Genomic DNA, 15,154 nt, shown 5'->3' on the forward strand with positions numbered 1-15,154 from the left:
AGCTAGGATCCCTTTGTTCAGCTCTAAATTATGTCTGCAGCTTCATATGGCCATGATCCTCCAACCCACCCAAGCCTGCCGTGCAGGGACATTTTTACAGGCATAAGCTCATCCGTGCCCTGATGCAGGGGCATCCAGCCCTGAAGAGCTGAGGTAACAGGGAGTAGAAGAGGGAGGTATTGCACAGTTCATAGTCCTTTCTCATGGAGGAAAAAACGTGATGCTACAAAATTATGGAAAGAAAAAATGGGAGAAAGGAGCCCTCACAGAAAGAGGAAGGTTATCTGCCCTTTCCTCTGAACTGACATCTGTTGTCTCTGAAGAGTTACAGCCCAGGTTTAGCACATTTGTTCTTACCTCCCTCCTTCCTGGGGAACACATTTATGGGCTGCTAAAAGGCAGTTGTATTTTCCTTTATTTTTTCTTTCATATATTCAGCCAGGACAGTACCACAAGATGGGAAAATACAGCCACCTTGTCCGCAAGAGACTAATAGTTCCTCTCTACTCAGAGCCTTCACAAACCTTAAAGTAGGTAGCTGTGGCTAACAGTGAAACAAACAGCACCATCTACTGACTAAACACCACCAAGATCCAGATAACAGGGTAGGAAAGCACTCGTTAAGCAGCCAGGTAAGACACAGGACAGGAATAGCGTTTAGGAGGTGCAAACAGTTAGCTGAATACCATTATTCCTTGTAATAGTCATTTTGATCACAACTTAGAGGTGACTAGACTTTCCTGCTTCCACTCTGAGTCCACAGCTAGTGAAATCTCCTGAAATAGCTTCCTCCTTCTAAACAACCTCTTACATTAGACAGAAATTTGCAACAGCGTATGCTGGTCTCCATTCAAACAAAATACAAAGAACTCTTCAAGTACAAGTTTATTTCATACTAACAAGTCACACTGGTAAATGCTGACTTTTAGCGTTACAGGTTGCATTGGAAAGCAAAGGAACTTCATCAGCTGGATACTGATCCATTTAACCTCCTACTGACAGTACTACCGCCCATGGATAGACACTCTGTACAACTGACCTGCACTCTCTCTCTGTACAACTGAATATGTGTATTGTTTTCATAGGCAAAGAAGAAAGACCTGATAGTATTTTCACAGTCTTCTACCTCTCTCTAGGCATATTTGAAGAAACACCATTTCCAGAATGCCAAGACAGAACAATTTTGGGAAGCTCTGGAAGCGGTATGTTTTGCAGCAGCCCAAACCCTTGCTAATAAATGATTCGTATCTCACCCACTGATTTCAGTTTCCCAAATTTTTTATATTCTGTAGCTCTTCTGTCAATGAGAGATCACAAGCTAGGCAGCCTCCCAGTATATTCCAACACATCTTATTTCTAGCAAATATATATTATTGCCTCATGTTTTGGTATAAGACTGTGGGAGTGGAATAAGAAACAAGAAAAGAGGCCTTGCTAACAAACAGCTTGCTACTGAAACATCCCCCCTGCAGCTCAAACTCATTTCACGGGTGAAAACCCCCTTCATCCACCACACACGTGCACTCCATACACTCCCTTCTCTCTAACCAGCTGTTCAGCTGTTTGAAAGCTCTCAACAATATCCATTCCCAAGTAATTTTGGTGCTCATTCTCTGTGCCACCATTTTCTGATCTTTCCTTTTCCTTGAGGCTGGCCTGTTTCTTTCCATCTATCTCATTCCCCCCAAAAGCCCACCTGCATACTACCAGGTTCTTTCCCTGCTGATATTTTCTTTCCTTCCACCACTGTGGACACTCACACAGCCCAAATTGCACTTTTGTGTCTTCTTTCAAGTTCCCATCTTCTCCTTGGTCCCAGACTTCTTCCTGCTCAGCAGAACTTCTTCGTGCTCTCCCTCTGGTGCTCTGCATCTTCACATCATCTGCTTCGTCTGAAGAAGGAAACAGTGACGTTAGCTCCCTTCCCTCACAGGTGGCATCCTGGGGAGGCAGTGGCAGCTTTCTTCAGCTCCAGTCTCTAGGACAGAAGTTCACCGTCCACAGAATGGATCAAATTTTACATTAGTGCAGCTAATATTGGTTAATATTGACTCCTCGTTCACACTCAAAACAGGGCGTGCTGCAAGGAGACTTCTGGCTTTGAAATATCTCTTTATGTCCCTTCTGTCCTGTTTGGTTATTTCCTCAGAAAAAATGGAGAGAGTGAGCATGCAAGGGGCCTCAAAGGTTCCTCAGTATTTCTTGTCCATGTTACTGGCCAGTCTCCTGCTCACATACTTCCCATTTCCTCTCTCCATGTTCAAGTTTCCAGCTCATGCCTTCTTTCAATGACAGGCACCATAAAAGGACTTAATGGAGTATTTTTTGTACTGAACCTGCTCTTTCCTCTGTCCCTTTCTCCTCTTCTTCCTCTCAATATCAGAGATTTTTTTTTTTTCCTCTTGGGACTGAATTTGCTTTTTCACTGCAACCTTCTCCCGTCATTCATAGGCAAGTAATAAACCTGTGAAGGAAGTCATGGACACATGGACTAGGCAGATGGGCTACCCTGTTTTGGAGATGGGAAGTAATTCAGTATTTACACAGAAACGTTTTCTCTTGGATCCCAATGCAAATGCTTCTCATCCTCCTTCTGATCTTGGGTAAGTTCCTGCTGTAGATGTCTATCCAAAACAGGTAGAAATACTGTACAGATACTCTCTTCAACTGACAAACACATAGGCAGTCTTATATCCATCCTTGCTAAACTTATTCTGAGCATCTGTTTTTAAAAAGAAACCAGCAGGAAGTTACATACAAATATTTCAAATGTAGAACAGCATCAGCCCTTTGTCTCAGGGTTTCTTTCTCAAACACAGCAGACTAAAATTGGACAGGGTCTCTCAGAAAATCTTATTTCCACACACACAGACAGCTCAGATGATTGCAAGTCATCTGCTCAACGACTGCAAATTATAGTCTGCCAGACTAAGGAAAACAGAAAGAAAATTGTCTCTGTCCAGAAGTCAGATACCATGATCCAGGTGTTTTATACCACAATAGTTTATTCCTTTTCCTATATGATATAGGATCTATAATACATCACAGGGTCTGCACATACAATACAGGATCTTCTCTACATGTCTTAAAAACATGAGTTACTGTGAAATAGCTAGTCATGTATAAATGTTATTAATCCTCAGCAAAAGCTATTTTTTTCCTATTTAACTGAGGGTGGTATTGCTTAATTTTACTCATCTAAAAGACAGTTATCTAGTCAAAGTTAGCCATCTTGGGCTTTTATGTGGCCAGACAGCCAGCTGCAGACATTCATCTACCCTATTCAAGACAGATGGAATACTGTATAGGAGCAGATTTGTTAACTAACAGATGACTAACCTGAGGGGAGATGTACAGAAAAATGGCTCAGCCGCACCATGGCATTAACCAGCTGAATAACTGTTCAGAGCTGGCACTGTGTATATTCTTAGCCAGCCCCAATTTTGAGGCAATCCAACTTTGCTAACATTTCAGTGAAAGTGATTCAAATAAACCCATATTGGGAAGGTTTTGTTCCTTGAACTAGCTCAGTCAACTAAACCAGTAAAACTTGCCTGTATGAACCAGAACTAAATCTACTCAAATGTAATTTTCCATTAGCTTCTACTAGTTATTCTAATACAAAGAGCAAGAACAAGGAGAAAGTGAAGAAACAGTTGTGGCCACTTTATTTCATTCTGATTAAAAAGAAAAAACTTGAGCAATGAGAAGGCCCATGGTATTGGCAGTTTTGGATAGGTATCGAAAGAGTTGGGATGAGATAATTACCCATGTATTTGCAACATTGTATTTCTCCCAACATAAGCAGAAAAGTTTGCAGGCTTTTGAAGCAACTCTAGCTGCAAATTACAGCACTGTGCCTTCTGGAGACTGGTGTTACAGACCATTCAGGCAAAAATACTTCTTTGTGTTAAAAATTTTGACTTATTGCACTATGCTCTGAGGTAGCAGACTCAGGAATCCTACTTTTGCTTGACTTCAAGACTTACAGTATATTGCCGTTTGTCATTTCTTAGTAGAAAGTAGGAGTAGAAATCCCAGCACTGTTCCTACCTTAACCTGTCAAGAAGCTGAACTGTGCACTGCCCCTGCTATTCCCAAAGTGAGAGGGGAATTGGTTTCTGAACACGTAGTTTTTATAAATGACTTAAAAATAAAATGCAGTAATATATATTATAATGCCAATATTATCTATCCTGGGACAGACTTACTCCCTTGCCTAAAAGCCAATCCACTGAAAATCAATACCTCCTCCTTCCAACCTTACAGATGGGGATGAGGAAGCTCCTGAAGAGATCCTACCCCGACGGAACTGGCCTATTTCATGTCTGGATGTGGGGTTTTGATTTAAGCAGTGAAAACTCCAGGCCTTGTGTATGCTTTATTCTCTAAACCCTGCAGAGGGAGTCTCCTGAGCTGCCTGCTTTTTTCAAGCTTGTTTCGCTTGAAAGAGTCCTCTCCTGCATGCTGGCACTCAAAAGAAATGGAAGTTCAAAAACTTGTGCTCTTGAAATAGTGCTGCTGGGAAAATATGTAGCTACAGCATAGCATGTCAGGAACCCATCCTCAATATGCACAGTTAACAGGACACAGTTATTGTATCTTATGCTCAGGAAAAGTATTTATGTATGTAATCTCAGGAACATATACAGAAAACTAAATAAAATCCCCCTCATTAAATGAATTTACAAAAACAGTTTGGTTTTTTTTTAGAAGTCCTTTATGGGCTTTCTCTTGGGGAAACACAATACTGGGGCTTCTGGCCAAACAATAACCTCTCTCAATTCCATGGCAGTAAGCTCCATAAGAGAATCAGTAAAATCTAGAAGTGTATAAATCTGTTAAGATATTTTTGTTTAGAAGATACAAAACAATAGCTGATCTTTCTTCCTGAAGGCAGCAGGAGGTACCATAGCCTTCATTTTGGTATTTTCTGGAAGTTAATGACCGTTCACTTAATCCAGGGTTGTAAAGACAACTCAGGTTTTCCTGTAGCGCTGGTCACCAGAGGGTGTAAGATGGAAGAAAAATCTCCCTGGGACAGACTGCTAACATGGAACAGCAGCTGACTGCTCAAAAGGGTTTAATAATTTTAGCAGCCCTCTGCAGGTGCTTGTGCAGGTATGCTCACAGCATGGTATGCCTACTACTTCCCTGACTGCCTGATCACGGTCTTGGTCAGGCTGTGCCGTGGCTCCCTTCCAGCCCAAATGTCTCAGCTTCGTCCTGGGCATGCCCAGGACTGAAGAGCCTGCACCTACCCACTGAAGGTATTCAAGGAATTGAAGAGTAAGAAGGAAGGTCACATTTGGCTCCTAGTGCTTTCTAATGGAGGAATTAGGGTTGCCTTGGAGAAGGAAAACAGGCTGGAAAAGGCAAGAGGTCCTACTGACTGTATCGCAGTGCTTGCTTAAGCTCTTTAAGTTTTCCCATCTGTAAAAAAAGTTTCATAATACTTAGCCACTTATTTCAAGTCAGTGTTGCAAAGATTAACTGATGTCTACACAAAGCCCCAGGCACATCAACATTAACACTGCCACCAACCATCCACACATAATCATCTTTTACTAAATTAATTGCTTTGTACCCTGCTAGACTATTATCTGACATGACATGAAGATACCGCTTAGCAGGGCTGCATGTTCCGGAGCTGTGGTAATAAGCTACACAGTGTAGCACAACGGAAATTCATTCAGGTGATCTCTCTGATTATGGGTAATTATTACTCTCTCTAGCATAGGGAGTCACCAAGTGGTGAAGATTGCATTCAGAAGGACATGGCCCTAGCAGTTCCACCGATTTTCAAAGAAAAAAAAACAAAAAGAACCAGATAAATTGTGCAGCTTTCAGACTTAACTTTAGGCATGTAATTAACACGGTACCATATTAACTTGACTAATACGTCAACATCGGAAACTGGACAAAATCTTACTCCTCTCCCTTGCTCAGTCCACCACATGAATTTTGAGAACTACTGATAAATACAAAGTATTAAGACAAGCTACTGCTATTCCCCATCTCTAGAGCATGAACATGCTCAGACACTTCATGCTTTTTATTTTGCTTTTCAGGGAATATAACTGCCCCAATCATACCCCACCAATATCTGACATTCTGTTGCCTGATTAGACTATCATAGCACAGAAACATCTTTACAACGTAAACAACAGCTATTGGTAAAATGCTCTGTTTTGTTACAAGGGATATTTAGTAAATGTCTATGTACATAAGCACACAGCTGGCTTCATAAAACAAGATGTAAGCATTAAACCAAATAAAAAGATACACTGGAGTTTTATTTTTAGCCTTTGGTTTCAAATGTCATTTGATTCTCTTTTCCTTTAAATAATTTCAGTTACAAATGGAATATACCAGTGAAATGGAAACTTGAGAATTCAACAAATTATACTTTCTACAACGCATCAGATCCTGCAGGTAAACTTCCCCTTCTCTTTTAAGAATAATGAATGGATAAAGCTTTTCAATGTCCTTAACAAGAAATAAAACACAGAATTAACTTTAATGATTTTCAGTTTTCAGATCCAGGAACAGCTTGGTTGTGCTGAAGTTAGCAGTAATTTCTGCAATAAGATGATTATTTCCCTTATACACACATTATGCCAATTTAGGCCCAATTCAGTAAAGTGCTTAAGCACGTGTTTAAATCCAGTCCTATTCAAGGAAGCATCTAAGCATACTCTTAATTATGATGTACTAAAATCAATGGGACTTAGATATGCCCTTTGTCAAGTCTAAGAAAAGAGGTGAAGTGGGAGGCTGATGAGTGCATCTGTGGCATGGTAAACTGGCAATCTGAGTTCAGTTAAAGAAAAAGAGCTGTAAATGATTAAAAATGTTTTCTAATGCTGATTTCAGGAACGAGGAAATACCTACATGGGTATATTTGATGATTGTTCTATTATGCAGTCAAATCTGAATTTCTCCTTCTGCAACTCCTAGTGGCCAAAAATGAGGAAAAAATGGGGAAAAAAAAAGAAAAAAAAATTACTGACTTTTTGAGTTTTTATATTTCATCACATGTTGGAATTTCAGAAATATCACGATCACCTCTTCTCTTCTTGTATTTGTTTGAATGTTACCTATTTAAAATGTGATTTGTCTTTTTTTCTGCCTTTTTTTTTACGTGGTTGCTATTAGTATCCATGCAAAAGCAAACAAAAAAGTCTTATGTCATGATACAAGTCCGAGATTAACACAAAGAAATTTTCCTTCTCTAATTTCCACATGACATTACAGTGGGCTGCAAGGGGCTATTAACTTGACAAAGCCTGCAAAGGCATGATTAGGTGCTTACTTCTACATCTGTAAAAACCTTGGCTAGTAGGAGAAACAGCAATTGTAGGGAAAAAATGCCTTTTGAAATATCTGGTATGGATCATCTAAACAGAAAAGTGCTTTTAACTCCAGCCACCCTCAAACTACAGATTAAAGACCACTGCTTTCAATGGGCAATAGAAAAACTTCCATAACTAGCAGAACCAACTGGACCAGGCCAAGGTTCTGAGAAAGGAACATTTTTCAAGGATTCATTTTAAATGGGAAATTCCTTAAATATGAGTGCTTGAGTAAAGTCTCAGCCTATTTTGCAATTCCTTTATCTATAGCTACAAAAATTGAATCAAAGAGTACAGGAAAGAAAACCCTTGAAAAGTTAGTTGAAATAAACTGAAAAATTAAATGAATGGAGGATAAAATATGAGAACTTTAAAACTAACAATAATCATGAGAGTGAAAAACCTTTTAAAAGCGGTGTTTGCAGGAACTGTTTCTTTGCAATTTTTTACTTTTTACAATGACACTAATTTTCACCATCCTCACCCTAATCACAATGATCTCCATTTTAAATTTAAAAATCTGGCCCAAGTAATTACTACAATTTACTATTCTGAGGCAAGTGCTGGTATTCATTAAAGTCTATAATAACTCATCTTTACTCGTAGGCATTTAAAAAACAAATAAATAAAATTAAGGTTTGGATATTATTTTGATATTCATTAAAATCAAATATTATTTTTGGAGTCAAGGAATCTCCAGGGAGTTCTGTGTCATATACGACACAGATGCACAAACTGATCACTGTTTGTTTTGTAGGAATTACAATAGCATCGCCTCCTAATACTTTTGCGAACATTAATCCAGACCACATTGGATTCTATCGTGTGAATTATGATAGTCAAAACTGGGCCAGGATAAGCACTCTTCTGGTCAGCAACCACACAGTGAGTGTCATAACACTAACCTGTCTGGTGGGTCTCTTATAGAGGTTCCCAGAGGCTGTTTTTTCTGCAAATAATCTATATATTCTTGATCACTCTTTTCCTCTTTTCACACAGGATTTTTCACCTGCTGCCCGCGCAGGGATTTTGGATGATGCCTTTTCTTTAGCAAGGTAAGCTAATTCCCTGCAGAGATTTTAACACAAATTTTTCACTTTCCATTGCCTATTACTTAGGATTAACTCAACACAGGTGGTTGAAAGAAAATTTCTAAATTTGTTACAAGTCTTAATTGTTTACTGGCTTATGTTGTCCTCCAAAAGGGGCAAATTCGAGTATGCACTGGCAACTTGCAGTACCAATGCCGTCAAGAGAAATGCTCCCCTTCGGTTCAGTGGCACAAAAAAAAAAAAGAAAAAAATTGCACAGGTCTTAGAAAGGGGTATTTTTGCCATGTAAGTAACAATAATAGAAGCACTCCAGAAGAAGTTAGGTGTCCAGAAAATCAGAGGCATGCCTACAATGCATAGCATGGCATTAGGAAGTTACCACCTCAGCTATCTTGTTTAGAAACTTGCTTGGAAACCTCTAGCTCTTGCACCCAGCCATGCTGACACAGATAAACTTTAGGCGACCTTCTGTGACAGCCTGTAAGTCTGAATCTCCTCAGCCTTTCAGGATGTCTCCAGAGTTAGCAATTCCCTTTTGTGTGACAGGAGTTAATGTAGTCAGTTGAGTGCTACCCACTTCTGGACAGACTGGGCTGCTGCACAATGTGAGCAGCCTCCTCACGGCAGTGAGAGCTCCTGCGGTTAGGTGTTGACCGACAGTGATCCTCAGTGGTCTCTTTGGAAGACACCTCCCAAGTTACATTCCAGACTATTTTCCCCCTCCCAAAATCTATCATTTCAGACCTCCTAAAGTAAATAGTGTTCTAATATCTTTAAAAAAGCAAGTTCTTCAAATTCATTAGAGTAACAGAAGTTATGTTTTCTCCTTCCACAGACCCGGACTCGTGAATTACTCTGTTCCCCTGGAGCTCACAAAATACCTAACAAATGAAACAGACTATTTACCTTGGCACAGAGTTATATCATCTGTAACTTACCTTGCAAACATGCTTGAAGATGATACAAATCTCTATCCCCGGTTTCAGGTGATGAAGCAAAAAAACCATTCCTGCATGGGACCACTGGATCTGACAGTTCAGGATCTGTAACAGCAATAATATTGAAGTTCAAGTGATTCTCAGTGTTGCTGAGCTATCAGTATTTACTTTTTGTTACTGTACTCTTAAAAAAAGTGCTGAAAACTGCTTAGTACTGATCTCTGAATTACCTGGATTCTCACTTCAGGACTATGCGCTTGGAGGAAAGAAATTATGCCTAATTATTCTTATAATCCATCACCATAAGTCACAGTACAGACATTTGTTAGTCAAAGCTGTCTGGAATCCAATGAAGAAGTATGTATAGGGCAGCAAAATCTCTGACACCTGTCCTCAGCACGAAGGATGGCTATATCTCAATGTGGCAGTGAATAGGTTTGTTAGTTGACCTAACATGCTGAACATGATTTAATGGTCACTAAAATAGGTATGTCCTGAACTCAGCATTATTTCTGGAAAACAGTTGTGGCAGTGTGTCCTTGCTGTACCCCAACCTTCATTTGGGAGCACAGACAAGGCTGGAGAGAAGCAGGTTGCCTTTGTCCTATCTGCTCATCAGTATTGCAAGCATTCAGACTGGCATGCTGTTGTGATCTGGAAAGATTGTGCGTGTGCGTGTTTGTGTTACTTTTCGTTTAAGAGATGCTAGTTCTGGGAAAAATGAAGGAGAATAAACTATGAATACAAATATATTATTGTTTAAAGAAATCTACATAAGTAACCAACCCCCTTTTTCTACCTTAGGAATATTTTCGCTTCCTGGTAAAACCCATCGTAGATCAACTGCACTGGAATGATTCTGGAGACCATTTGCAGAGGTTGAACAATCTTTTTTTTCTTTCTCATGTTATTGATGGATTCAAGGAACACTAAGCAGTAGGAGAATATATCTCTCTCTTTCTCTTTTGAAGGCTTCTTCGTCCATCTGTTCTAGACTTTGCCTGCAGTATGGATGACACAGAATCTTTGAACAACGCTTCTCAACTATTCGAGGAATGGCTACAAGGAAAAACGTGAGTGCTCATGGCTTTCATGGCTGGTGAAGAACACAGCATGTGACTTGGTCACAGATCTCAAGCAGGAAAGGGGAAAGAATATTCAAGTACTGTTTCTTTATTTTAGTATTCCTGCAAATCTCCGACTCCTGGTATATCGCTATGGAATGCAGAACTCAGGCAATGAGTCATCATGGAATTACATGTTCAAGAAATACCAAGAAACTTCATTAGCGCAAGAAAAAGAAAAGCTGCTGTATGGCCTGGCATCAGTGAAGAACATCACCCTTTTGGACAGGTGATTTAAACACACAAAGATTTTTCTTTCCCTACAGAAGCAACCGGTCACTGTTTGCTCATTCGCCTCTCCTCTCTCCTGTGCTGTCATTTTTGTCAGATTACAGCATGAGGAATGCAACACATTTTCAAGACCAGTTATCTAACACCCCCCTCTGAGATTGTACTATAGTAGAAAAAAAGCCTTGCTCCTGTAGTGGAAAGATATTGAACACATGGTAGTTTCTGCACACAGTCAACAGCCTTCAGCTCTTCCAACAGTGCCTTCACCCTGTGTAGTTTTAGCTGTCTAATAGTTAAGCATCAGGAGAAAATCAGTCTTCCATGTTTCCTCTATAATCAGTGAAGGCAGGCAGGACCTCCAGAGCACTGTTAATCTCAGACCAGGAAAGGGACTTAAAATCAATGGGAAGAATTGCTTTTGGGTGTTGCCACGCACCCTCCATCAGCTACAGAGGGAGTTTGCTTAGACTAGATGTCTACCTTCTAAGTAGCCAAAATTAGGCAAACAACCTTGAGCAATTGTTACTAGCAGTCCTATGAAGGCATCCGTATGAAGTCGCAAGGCTTCTTGAAGTGCTGTGTAGAGGTACTTGAGCTAGAACCAGAAATGATGTATTCATGCCGCGATGGCAGTGATGAGGAGTCTGGATACTGCCCCTGTCAGACTGGGCAAGCATCTCCCCAGGCTGCCAGTCTGCATAGGCACACCAGCTCCTTTAAGCTTATCTGATAACTTTGCATGTAGTTGTATCATGTAGTAGAGATGCAGGCAAACATCTTTACCAGGGGCATTCACCACTTTGTTGGAGCCCTATCTAAATATCACAATATGGAGCAGTGTCTGCCTGGAAGAGTACCAAGTTTAAACAAGATGAAACGAGGAAGTACAGGAGGTTCAGGAAGGGTAAATTAGTTAGAGTAATTAAAATAGTGGTAGGAGGCCATTCTTGTGACCACAACAGCCATAATCTAAAGCCATTCAATATCTAATCACTGACATGATTAAGACATTAATTAATTAGCTAGATCAGCCTATATTTGCAGAAAATAAAAAAATCCCCACTAAAGCAGGGAGAACTTGTCTCTTAATTTACTACTAAAATAACACGGAAGGGAAAAAGAGCAAACAGATTGAGAAAATTGTCCCTTACATATAGGAAAAAAGTAGACAATCCTTTATCTCAGCACACAACAGCTTAAGGGTGTTCTTCTGCAGCTGCTGCTGTGAAGCCATGACCATGCTACTCATCTCCCTGCAAAAACAGGTGTGCTGAGGGATCCTTCCACTCTGTCAGTCAAAACCATTTTTGCTGTAACTGGAAGTATAACTGCAGCACTTGCAGGCATGCTATGCCCAAATGAATTTTAATTTTGTGTGGATAAGAGTTTCAGAATAAACAGCACAGATTACAGTGTGAGCAAGCCACCTGTGTGTGTAGTCGTGACCCCTATAAGATCTTTATATCTTGCACTACTACTTTTTTGGTGCTTGGCTACCCAAATGGGCTGGTCTACTGACTGATACAATCTTGTTTTCACTACTTGATTAAAATATAAGAATAATAAGGGGTTTGGGCTATTTTCAAGTAACTTAGAGACATAAACCCTACTTACTTTCTAAAGAGATGTCTAACTGCTTGGATTTCTTTCAATACAATTATCTCTTGACACAATTATCAACAGATACTTATATTTTAGATCAGTGTACTTCACCTTTAAAATGCTGTAGACAAAAATAATTTTCCTGCTTGGAAATGGGCTGTAGACTGTGGTGGCAAATACTTGAGAAATGCAGATATTAGCATTGCATTGTTTCTCATCATCATCAATTAAGTCTACACCTAAAGTGTTAACTTGTTATTTGCTTTCCATGGTCTTTCATGAAAGTCTCTCATTGATTCTTATGGCATTTCCCTTAGGTATCTGAAATATATTTACAACACCAGCCTCATCAAAAGCCAGGATGTGTTCACAGTCCTGAGATACATCTCGTACAATACCTATGGGAAAACAATGGCCTGGGACTGGATACGACTTAACTGGCAGTACTTAGTTGACAGGTACGCTAATGAACTCACTGGAAACTTTAGGTCTACATCCTTCTGTATATCTTGTCATATGCTACACTTTTCTATATTTTCACTATACAGCTATAATCACTACTCTTTGCATAATGAAAACTGAAAGCGTATTCAATGCAATTATATCCAAAAAGTACTTTGCTGCCAACTTGAAAACCATTCTTTCCCTAAATGATCGTTACCAATAAATGCTGATTAAAAAGCATAGAAAGTTCTACCACGGCCACAGAAATCTGGTTGTTGCATGGAAATTAGTCAGTCATGTCTCCACTCTTTCTATTGATTCCATAACAAGAAGACAGCGTATAGAATTTTTTTAATTGCTTCTAGTGGTAACAGCAAGCAGCAGACATACAGACGAGCAGGGGAAGTAATAGCAAACCTTTTAGCTCTGTTCCTCCCTATTTGAGTGACTTCTCTCTCCTTCCTTCACCTTTCTAAGGGCTTGCTGAGGGCACAGAAGCAAAGCACACCTGCAAGCCTAGAGCTGTGAACTGGACAGCATTTGTATTGTTGAGCAGCGATACACCTAATCTCCAGCATGACACAATAAGTCATTAATTAAAAAAAAAAAATCCCCCAGAAGAGATCACTCCATTAGTAAATATATTTGAGAACAGCACAGATATTGTATAGGAGTACTATTTTTCAAGTATTTCCAAAAATGCTGAAATCTGAGTGCATCTGTTTTATTGTAGCACAGTTAGAAGCTTAAGCTTCAGATAATTACTTGCGCCTTTTCTTTTTTAATAGTTTTGCATGAAACATCATTTATTAAATTGTTTTTCTAGATTCACTATCAATGACAGAAACCTTGGCCGAATAGTAACTATTACCCAAAACTTCAACACTGAGCTCCAGCTTTGGCAGGTACAGTGACAGCACTTCTCTTCATTTTAAGTCAATGTATTTAACAATCTACTGGCCAGAAAACTTGCCTTTTTATCCTCTAAATGTGTAAAGCAGTATGAGTTACTGTAAAACTACTGCAGTGCTACTAGCCTGAGCTTAAATATCTCTCCCAGCCAAAACTGCCCTTGACCAGGTCCCTGTAAAAAGTCACTTGCCCAATAGCAGCGTTATTTGCTTCATGTCAATTCTTTTTCTCTCTCTTTTACAGATGGAAAATTTCTTTGAGAAATATCCTAATGCTGGGGCAGGAGAATTGCCCAGGAGCCAGTCAATTGAGCAGGTGAAGAACAACATTGAATGGCTAAAAGTAAACAAGGAGGAAATACGAATGTGGCTAGAAGCACTGCCAGGCCCTTAAAATCTTACATTGTTAAAAATACCAGACACTCATTCTGGGCACTCAGATCCTCAGAGATATTTAGCAATGTGGATTTCTCACCTAGGTACCTTAGAGGACCAAGGCTTAATATTTTTTCTACAAACACTCAGGAGACCACTGCCAGAGCAATGCTTGTGTAGTCGCTGATCCCAGATCCTGCCAGCACTTGTGCGCAGGAATAGCTTTATATTTTGAGAGATGAATTTGCCTGAACAAACAGGACGAATGTTTAAAGTAACTCAAGGCAGAAGTGATGGCAGAACTGGGGTCCCCACTGATCAAGCTGGTCTCACTCCTTTCGCATACCACTCTGAAAAGCTACTTCTTGGTTCTCACAGAAGTATATCTACTACACTCAGGGATTCCTTTCCAAGTGCACCTCAGAGGAGCTTTCTCCTGAAGGAAAGGGAATTAAGCAATAATTTTAACGTTGTCTGAAAAATCGTCCCCTATATTTATGGCTGTAAAATTCTACATTTGGGATTTAGCTTTGCATTCTGATACTACAGAAAGGCCAGTTAAGCTTCCCTCTCCATTGATTTTTGAAGTTTAACTACCAGTACACAAGGGATCAATATTATCAGCTTCTGTTTCAATGTTATTAGTTGGGATTCTGTAGCTTGGGGTAGGGGTTGTCTTGGTTATTTTTGTCTTATTTCTAAATCTTCTCAAAAGAAGAACTTGTGGCAGCCGTTACTGCAAACAAGACATGTGGTACTTACTGTCTCTTTTCTTAGGGAAAAAGAAAATTAAAAAATCTACCTGGAAATCTCAGTCTCTTTCTAATAACGTGGTAAAACTGCCCGACATACAGAAAAGCAGCTGTTACATAGCCCAGCTATGCCATGCATATAGCTTCACTGACTTTTGAGGGGGGGAATCTATTATCTCCTCTGAGAAAATATAAAAAAATTGGCAAATTCAGGCAGAGAGGGCAGATGAGTCCCCTTCTACTGCAGAAGTACAGACAGCAAAGAAACAACTCTTGTTCCCAAGTCCCTCTGCCACTATGATGCTGGAGAAGGCAGTGGGGCTGCTCTGCTTGCCTCTCCCAAGCTGGGAGCTGGGGTGCCTTGAACACC

The 15,154-nt window shown here is 39.9% G+C and overlaps 1 protein-coding gene across 1 annotated transcript in view; it reads left to right on the forward strand.

The window, feature by feature from the left end:
* The window catches only part of ENPEP (glutamyl aminopeptidase), a 37,207-nt gene extending 22,372 nt beyond the window's left edge, over window positions 1–14,835 (forward strand). The window contains exons 9-20 of the mRNA XM_009474650.2: window positions 1,137–1,202; window positions 2,452–2,603; window positions 6,356–6,435; window positions 8,113–8,240; window positions 8,355–8,410; window positions 9,243–9,393; window positions 10,150–10,223; window positions 10,317–10,418; window positions 10,528–10,698; window positions 12,620–12,760; window positions 13,573–13,651; window positions 13,902–14,835. Of these exons, the coding sequence (XP_009472925.1) occupies window positions 1,137–1,202; window positions 2,452–2,603; window positions 6,356–6,435; window positions 8,113–8,240; window positions 8,355–8,410; window positions 9,243–9,393; window positions 10,150–10,223; window positions 10,317–10,418; window positions 10,528–10,698; window positions 12,620–12,760; window positions 13,573–13,651; window positions 13,902–14,051 (1,350 nt within the window). The 3' untranslated portion in view covers window positions 14,052–14,835. The remainder of the gene's footprint in view (window positions 1–1,136; window positions 1,203–2,451; window positions 2,604–6,355; window positions 6,436–8,112; window positions 8,241–8,354; window positions 8,411–9,242; window positions 9,394–10,149; window positions 10,224–10,316; window positions 10,419–10,527; window positions 10,699–12,619; window positions 12,761–13,572; window positions 13,652–13,901) is intronic.
* The last annotated feature ends 319 nt before the right edge of the window (window positions 14,836–15,154 follow it).

Source organism: Nipponia nippon, unplaced genomic scaffold (genome assembly GCF_047370975.1).
Source record: "Nipponia nippon isolate SJK-2023a ecotype South Korea unplaced genomic scaffold, ASM4737097v1 scaffold_6, whole genome shotgun sequence".
Classification (NCBI taxonomy): domain Eukaryota; kingdom Metazoa; phylum Chordata; class Aves; order Pelecaniformes; family Threskiornithidae; genus Nipponia; species Nipponia nippon.